This window comes from Trichechus manatus, unplaced genomic scaffold (assembly GCF_000243295.1).
Source record: "Trichechus manatus latirostris isolate Lorelei unplaced genomic scaffold, TriManLat1.0 scaffold00007, whole genome shotgun sequence".
Lineage (NCBI taxonomy): Eukaryota > Metazoa > Chordata > Mammalia > Sirenia > Trichechidae > Trichechus > Trichechus manatus.
Window position 1 is genome coordinate 23190713 of NW_004443943.1, and position 9314 is coordinate 23200026.

Consider the following 9314-nt stretch of genomic DNA (forward strand, 5'->3'; position numbering starts at 1 on the left):
TTTTTTTTTTTTTTTAGTTTATAGACGACAGTGGAGTTGCTTTTGAAATTCCAGTGGTACAGTGACACAATGATGGGGGAGTGGAAAGGATAAGGTTACCGGGGCACACATGAATCAAAAGAAAGTGCAGTAATGCAGGCCTGAGTAGGGGAGGGAGACAAGGCAGGAATAGAAAGAAGAATGGACCAAGGATGGGTCAATGAAGGAAGACTAGACGGGCAAGAAAGCAGCACAGAAGATTCTAGAAATCTGGCTGGTGGCATGGGGAGGAGGGTGGTGGACGGAGGGAAATTGAGGAAAGAACTCATCAGAATAGACTAAGATTAACAAAAGACCAAGCTGAGGTTGGGTATAATGCCAGATGATGCTGTGGCTATGGGCAGGACCACAGATGAACAAGACTCTTAGAGCCTTCTCAGTCATGTGGAGGGAGGGAGGCTCATGGGACAGACTTGGGCCTAAAGCAAAGAGAAAGTGGGTGAAAGGCATACTCTCTCCAGCAAGATCAGTGGGATGTTTGGCCACTTACAAACCTGCTCCAACTCGAATGGATGGCATGAGAGCGTACCAGGACACTCCTGTCAGTGGGAGCCTGGGTGTCCTCGGCATTGCCTCCATGCTATGGTGAAACAGGCTCTGGTCCAAGCCCACTGGCCCATGCTTGCTCTGGGCTACAGTGACCAAGGTCAAGTCTCCCAGAAAAATCTGGGAGTATGGGGGTGGAGGAAGAATTTGGAACCAGAGCTCAGCTTTATATACAGAAAGTTCTGGGCCCTTTTCATTCTCCAGGGGGTATTAGTGAAAGAGGGAACCAGTCTCCAGTTAGATAATGGGATGGCTCAAGAAGGATCCCAAAAGTTGTCTCAGAGAATTACAGAAAAAGAAGGCAGGACATATCCCTAAGCTTTTGAAGAAACACTTTTTAAGAAGCCCACTCCCCTACCAAACACCTCGTGGTGGTCCATTAGCACCAGGACAGTAGAATGCAGGAATCGAGGTGGGGATTCTCATATTCTCTATGTGGGAAGTGTAGGACCCAAATGGCACTGCCACCCTGGAATGCTGTTGCCTTCTCTCGAAGCAATCAGAAATGTGAGGTGCTCCACTTGCTGCCAGTCAAGCTGCCATCTGGCACCAGGAGAGGGATGCAGAGGCCAACTGGCACCCTGATCAGTGTCATCTGCCAGTTGGGCCCTGGGCAAAGCTTCCTGCCAACTGGCACCAAGGCAAGAGCTCCTTTGGCTTGGCCCATCTCTTCTGCATAGCCTCTGTCATTACTCTTCCAATTTCTTTCACAGGAGAAGTACCAACACAAGCACTGGGCACTTTGTGTTCGCAGGACATCTTACTGGTGGCCTCGTTGGGAAATGCCTGGTCTAAGGAAGCTGGCTTTGCTCATTCTCTAGATCTGCACTGTCCAGTATGGTAGCCAGCCACATGGAGCTACTGAGCACTTGAAATGTAGCTAGTCTAAATTGAGATGGGCTTGGAGTATAAAATACACACTGGATTTCCAAGACTCAGTAAGGAAAAAAGAACATAAAATATCTCATTAATAATGTTTATATTGATTACATGTTTAAATGATAATATTTTGGATATGTGGGATTAAATAAAATATATATTAAAATGAATTTCACTGCTTCTTTTCTTTTTTTGTAAGGTGGCTATTAGAAAATTTAGAATTACATATGTGGCTCACACTTGTGGCTCTCATTCTATTTCTGTTAGTTACAGATGCTCTAGACTGATCTCCCACTTCACCCATCCTTCTAGGAACCCTGCAAGGTAAGCAGAGCAGGTATCATGATGCCCAGTCCACAAATGGGGAATCTGAGCCCCATTCATCCATTTGTTTATTGCCCAATAAGTATTGAGCCTACTATGTGCCAGGCACTGGGAATACACTGAAGGACACAACGAGTATGATCCAGCCTGAGAAAGGAAAAGTGACCTGCCTGAGAACATTTAGCTGGTAAGGAACACAGACAGGTCCAGAACCCAGAACTTCAGATGCTAAATCCAGGGCCAAGTGCTATCAAATAGGCAGCAAGGTGACAAGTGTCAGAATCAAATCACAAACACTAATGAAATATTCAAATCCCTTCACTTTTCTTCCCTGTCGCTTTTGGGTCTTTGAGCTAAACAATGGGGTGTAGGGAAAAAAGAGTGGACTATGGAATCCTATAGATCCATGTTCTAGTTCTAGATTTGCCACTTTAGAACTTCCATTTCTTTCCTTTTAAAGTGGAGGTGATAACAATGCCAACCAAGCGGTTGTTCTGAAGACAAAGTGAGATAACTCGTGTAGTTTTTGGCATATGGTTGGCATTCTGTAAGTGTCTTTTCTTTCCCCTTTGATAGGTCCCAGTGGGTTTTGGATAGCCCTGGCTCCTCCTTTAAGATTCAGGGTCAAGTCAAGGTTAATGATGCATAGTTCTTCTTTTCTAAATGTGGTTCCCTGCAGTTCTCTTTAACATAAAAATAATGTCAGGTTGGGTCTGTGCACTAAGTCAGTGTAGGCGGGTCTCAATTAGCACACTCATGGGTGTCTAAAAAGGTGTCTGCACTTTGAAATGCCCTTGAAGTAGCTAGACTGGGTAACTGGAGCCCCACCCCCAAGTGTTGCGTCGTCGGGCCACAGCCTTCTTGGTCCAATCCACACGTTCACAGGGCAATGTCATTGCCCTTTGCTTGCCTGCCTCCTTCACCACCTTGAGGCCAAGGGCTATGTGTTTCACCAGTATCCTCAGCCCATGGCACAGCACAAAAACATAGCAGAGTGTTAAATGCTGAGAAAGAGATGGTAGCTTGTAAACCATCAAATGAGGCTGGTCATCACGGTTACTTAGAACAGGCCAAGGCTCTTACCTCAGTCCCTTACAAGCCAGTTTAGCTTCATAGAGAGAAATGTTTTCCATTACCCTGACTGGCATCTCCATTAGAGCTGCCATATAAAATGCAGACCAAACCCAACCAATCCCATTGCCGTCAAGTCAATTCTGACTCATAGCAACCCTGTAGGACAGAGTAGAACTGCCCCATAGAGTTTCCAAGGAGCGCTTGGTGGATCTGAACTGCCGACCCTTTTGGTTATTAGCCATAGCACTTAACCACTACGCCACCAGGGTTTCCATAAAATGCAGAAGACCCAGTTAAATTTGAATTTCAGATTAAAAAACAAACATTTCTTAAGTATGCAATATTTGAGATATACTGAAAGATTCTTCATTGCTTATCTTCTTTTTTTGCTAAATCTGGCAACCCTAATCTTCAGCCTTAGCCAGTCCTCTCAAAAATGTGTATTGCTGATTACTAGCAGAACCAGTAATGAGGTTTGGATGGGTCAGTGCCGACTGGTTACTGGAAAGGAACACTAATGCCTAACTTCAGACCTGTGGTGAGGGGTGGCCCTTCCCAGCCCTCATCAAACACGATTGAAATCCAACTCAAAGGCTTATTTTGGGAATTAAATGACATCATGTAAATCAAGTACCTTGCACAGTTCCTTTTGCACAGTATGTGCTCGGTTAATGGCATCTACTATGCAAACATTTATTATCAATGTTCAGTTTCACTAGAATGTAGTTTGACCCTGCAAACTTATTAAATCTAATTTCCAAGCACAGTGGCAGAACTTCCTGCCATGTAGGAGCCAAAGCTAAGCCTGCTCCTCAGTCAGTTGTGGCCTCTGTTGGGGGCCTTGTGCACATCTCTAAAATAGGTCACTGCCTCTTCCCTGCAGGAAGTCCTGTTTGATGCTAAGCTTCCACATGTGTTTTGTGATTCTTAAGCTAGGAGGACAATACCTCTTCCTGTGACTAAAAGTGGAAACCAAATGCTAATTCATACCCTTGAAAAAATTGGCAGCAAAGCCTGCTTTACTGATAGAGCCGTCAGACACAAACTTCATCCACATTCTGTTGGAGCTCGACTTCACATCCTGTGGTTTCTCGTAGCCACAGAAGTGGCCAATTAGGGTGCTCTCTTCTGTGGGGCCATCCCGGATTTCCAGATAGTCATATGCACAGCTGTCATGCCGTTCAATCTAGATGGAGAAATAGAGGCACATGGATGACTACAGATGGCTGGGGGCTGAAGGCTTTTGATTTAAGAAGGGAACCTAAATATCCCTCTCAAAAACCTAACCAAGAGGCAGAAGGACCCAACTGTGTCCTAGGCTTCTCCAAGCTTTCTCCTACTTATAGATGTCAAGGATGAATCAAGCTGAGGAGAGATTTCTTGTTGTTAGCTGCCATTGAGTTGGCCCCTGACTCATGGCAAACCCATGCACAATAGGATCAGCTGTTGCAATCCACAGGGTTTTCATTGGCTGATTTTTTTGGAAGTAGATCACCAGGCCTTTCTTCCTAGTCCATCTTAGTCTGGACGCTCCACTAAAATCTCTTCAACCTCATAGCAACACACAAGCCTCCACTGACAGATGGGTGGTATCTGCATATGAGGTATATTGGCTGGGAATTGGAACCCTGGTGGCATAGTGGTTAAGAGCTTGGCTGCTAACCAAAGGGTTGGCAGTTCGAATCCACCAGACATTCCTTGGAAACCTTATGAGGCAGTTCTACTCTGTCCTATAGGGTGGCTATGAGTCATAATTGACTCTATGGCAATGGGTTTTGGCCAGAAACTGAACCTGGGTCTCCCACATGAAAGGCAAGCGTTCTACCACTGAACAACCAATGCGAGGGGATAAACAGGGAAGAACAATTCTAAAACATTTTCTTGGATCCAGTCCTAGACTTGTCACTTCAGTGGATCCCCATACCCTCTCTAGCAGCCTTCAGAAAGGAGGCAGACCCAATTTCAATGCCTGCAAAGGTTTTAATCCCTGATGTCCAGGTACAATTTACCAGGGGCTTAAAATGGCCTTAGTTTCCTGTCTTTAACCAAAAATAAAAACTCATCTTTACAGAACAAAGAGTGTCTAGCTAAAGTGACTTCATCCCTTGGGAAAACAATCTGAGCAGTACTCACCTCAAAAGCTTGGAAGGTAAGCCCCACGTGAAACCCCTCTGAGACCATGATCTTCCACACACATTCCTTGGAAGGTCTGTAGTCATCTGGGTAGTTGGGAGATTGAATCTGACCAGCATCTTTGTTAATGTCTCCCCCACAGGTGGCTTTACAGACAGCACAGGAGGAAAAGGGTCAGATGTTACGAAGGAAGTTGGGCGGCCACCTACCACCACGAGGTGGCTCCACTTACCAACATTTTCATTTCCATCCAACACAGATTACGCCTTCTGAAAGGCACAATTTCATTCGAAACCTTTACTGTGCATCAGATCACCTGGTAGATTTTTCAAGCTATGGAAGCTAGGGCCACATCCCCCAGGGATTCTGATTCAAGCAGTCCGGGGAACTCCAAGCAGCAGTGATATGTAAGCGTTCCCCAGGTGATTCTAATGTGCAGCCCACCTGGGTAAGGACACACACAGGCATGCACACACATACATACACAGGTGCACACACACATGATTTCTTTTACAAAAACAAAACTTTGGCCTCTCCAAAATGACAAAAATTTAAAGCTAAAAGAAGCCTTAATAGTTATCTAATGGTTTTGTTTCTATTGAGGGGGGAGAGAGGGAGAGAGCCTAGCCAGAGAAGCCCAATATGTAGAACAAATAGAAGTGGGATTGTCCTGGTGGCAGCTGCCTAGAGCCCAGCTCAATCTGTTCCCATGAGTCAACCACAATGGTGGCCTCAGGAAACTAGCTGGAAACTCTCTGATGTCACCCAAAGTCCTCTTTGCAGAAATGAAGTAAATGAGATGTTTGCTCAGGCTCCCACTGCGGTTCAGAGGTTGCTGTCATTGCTATCTGTCAAAATGTCTATACTCCTGGCACCACTCATGTGTAGGAGAAGCTGACTCCCCAGCTGGACTAAAAGGAGGCCTCAGTGGCAGGTACATGAGGCCTATCCTGCAATGAACATGGCTGGCCTCCCTACTTCCAGAACGTGGGGGAGAGGAGTGCACTGAACTCTTCAGCTTGCCCTCTGCAGTGGTGCAACAATGGCCTGACCCCAACCCTCATGGTTCTGGCAAGCTGCCACGCAGGCCTGCAGTGGAGAGAAACAGCAAGTGCACATGAAGGGCAGAAGCATCTCAGGAGCTACCAAGTGGCTCCTTTCCTCGTGGACGAACCTTCATACACCGCGAAGAAACCCTTGCCCAGGATGTTGCTGCTGCTGCGGAACTCCACCCACAACCGGCTGTCTGTGGAGATGAGGGGCTCCGGGACTTTATCACCACAAAACCTACCTGGGAAGTAAAAAAGAACGTCAGGATGACTGCAGTGACAGCAAGAAGGGGCTCAAGTGTGATTTGAGGACCTTCCCCACCAGAGATCTGGTAAATCCAAATCTTTGGGGGATAAAGCAAGACATCTGTATGCTGATAGGCTTTCCAGGGGACGCTTAGGTACACTGAAGTTTGAAAACCACTGATGTCAACAGTGGAGCACTCCCATCTGTTAACCCAGCGATTGATTGGATTAAATTCTAGAAGTCAAGCCACCCTCATATAGGGCCGCAGTGCTGGCTCCCACTCCCCCTTTCTACACCCATGAGAGACATTGCTAATCAACCACAGCACTTTTTCCTGCTGAGCCCAAATGCGTCTGAATCCTTCTCCACACATCATTGCAAGCAAGAAGCACAGATTAGTGTTGGCATGCAAGACACAACTCCTTTTGAAACCCTGACTTAAAGCCTTTGGGTGGTGTGTAAAACCTAAGTCATCGATTTTACAAATATTAATAATTAATAATGTGAGAAATAACCCTTGATATGGCAACTTATTCTGTGGCCCACATAGGATTAGAAAACAGAACTGAAAGAGTCACACGGGCGCTGGTAAACCTGTATGCCTCATTGAAGACTGACTTCAGTAGAATTCCAGATTGCAATCAATCAAAGTACTTAAAATACAACCAAGGCAGTCCTTCACCCCTCTAAACCTACCCCAGGCATCTCCCTGGGAACAGCCCCCCTCCACCTGTATGCCAAATGGGTTTCGTTGAGGCACTGGAAAGTGTGGCAGGATAATGGTCTGGAATGTGGCATTTCCTATTACATACATAGGCTTCTGGGGGCACTTAGACAATCTGCCTTCATTACCTTAGAGAAGGGATGCCAGAAAACACAACAAAGAAATCAAGTCTTCCTGGTTTTTGAATTTCAAAAGCTTAGGCATAAGACTAAAGATTTAGAAGAATACATGATGAATAAGAGCAAAATTCCATCTTGTAGACTTAGAATAATTCCTAGGATGGAGAAGTGAGCAAATACCTAGTGTACAAGTATTATTCATAGGAGAGAGGATTGGAGGGGCACCATGGAATCCCTAAAAGAACCCTGTGCCCTGTTCCACTCTGAGCTGAGACCCTGGGTGGAAAAACAATGATAGATTTCCCAGATGAGTTTGAGGATCTGGAGGAGCAACTCTAGGGGCAACGCTAGATTCTCCATGCCTCACCTGGGATCAGAACAGAAGGGTGTACAGGGTTTGTCAAGACATTTGGCCACGAGACAGGCTTGCAGAGCCCTTCAGGCCAAGCACCGCACAGTGGCAGCAAAATGACTCCAGGCTCCTGAAAGGGGTGTGGAAGTGACTTTCTCTTATCCTAGAGGATTTGGGGAGCCATAGAATGTCTCCCAAGCTTCTAGGGATACTTGGGTTTGACATCAATCTAAACTGGCCTAGCGCTGAGACCAACAACCACTTCTGTGGAAAGGGGACTGAAGACCAGGCAGAGATAAAGACATCTCAGCAATGCCAGTCAGGATGACAATACAGACACCTCTCCATCCCTCATGCCTTGGCACAATGTTAACCCCCCACCTCCACACTTTCACCCTGGGGGAAGAAAAGACAAGTTGACTGAAATTAAGTTCTCACTATCTGATGGAATGGGGGCTCATGATAGATATGAACTTTTGTTATAGAAAAAACAAATTTTTATCTCTTAGTCACTTAAGTACATGGTCTAAAATTTGGACCCCCTGCAGAGGAAAAATGGGGAAAGAAATGCCTTCCCAGTGCACAGTAATCTGTGCCTCATGCCACATAAGGATGGCAGCCCAGAGCAAGCACAGGGATGAGGTCAGGGAAGGACACGGGTTGAGTTGCACTGATCAGTTTACAACACAGACCAGGCAGGATGTATTTGGACTGGAAGTCCATGGTTCTGACAAAGACCAATTGTGTGAATCATTCAAAAATCCATTTAACACTCAAAAAGCTAAACATAAAACTATGATATGACCCAGCAATTCCACTCCTTGGTATATACCCAAAAGAATTGAAAGCAGATACTTGTACACCAGTGTTCATAACAGCATTGTTCACAATAGTCAAAAGGTGAAAATGACCCAACTGACCATCAACAGATGAATGGATAAACAAAATGTGGAACATTATTCAGTCAAGAAAAAATGAAGTTCTGATACATGCTATGACACGGATGAACCTTGAAAACATGCTAAGCAAAAGGACAAATAGTGTACAAGCCCACTTACATAAAATAATTGGAATAGGCAAATTCATAGAGACAGAAAGTAGAGTAGAGATTACCAGGGACTGAGGAGAAGGAGAAAAGGGGAGTTATTTAATGGGTACTAAATTTCTGTTTGAGGAGTCCTGGTGGTATAGTGGTTAAGCACTGGGCTGCTAACCGAAAGGTTGGCGGTTTAAACCTACCAACCACTCTGTGGGAGAAAGATGTAGCAGTCTGCTCCTGTAAAGATTACAGCTTTGGAAACCCCATGGGGCAGTTCTACCTGCCCCGTAGGGTCGCAATGAGTAGGAATCAACTCGACGACAATGGTTTTGGTTTTTAGTACCTGTGAGGAGCCCTGGTAGCACAGTGGTTAAGAGCTTGGGTGCTAACCAAAATGTTGGCTGTTCAAATCCACCAGTCACTCCTAGGAAACTCCATGGGGCAACTCTTCTCTGTCCTATAGGGTCGTTGTGAATTGGAATTGACTAGAAGGTAGTGGGTTGGGTTTGCTTTGGTAAATTTCTGGTTTGCGTGATGAAAAATTTGGAAGTAGATAGTGGTAAAGGTTGCATAACATTGTAAACGTAATTCATGTCACTGAATGGTATACTTAAAAATGGTTAAAATGGCAACAGTTGTGTTATATATATTTTACCACAATTAAATTTTTAAAAACAAAAATAATCCACTTAACAGCCCAGTAAAACCATGAGAGTAACGAGGTACAGGAGTCCAGTGACAAGGCCCAGAAGGCAGAAGGGGAGTAGGAAGCTGATGATAGGGAACACA

General features: G+C 45.3%; 1 protein-coding gene across 1 annotated transcript in view; it reads right to left on the bottom strand.

Moving 5' to 3' along the window:
* TLL2 (tolloid like 2) overlaps positions 1 to 9314 on the bottom strand; it is a 174762-nt gene that overhangs the window by 20808 nt on the left and 144640 nt on the right. The window contains exons 11-13 of the mRNA XM_004369972.2: positions 6170 to 6286; positions 4996 to 5141; positions 3853 to 4048 (exon numbers count right to left, since the gene is read on the bottom strand). Coding sequence (XP_004370029.1) covers positions 3853 to 4048; positions 4996 to 5141; positions 6170 to 6286 — 459 coding nt within the window. The remainder of the gene's footprint in view (positions 1 to 3852; positions 4049 to 4995; positions 5142 to 6169; positions 6287 to 9314) is intronic.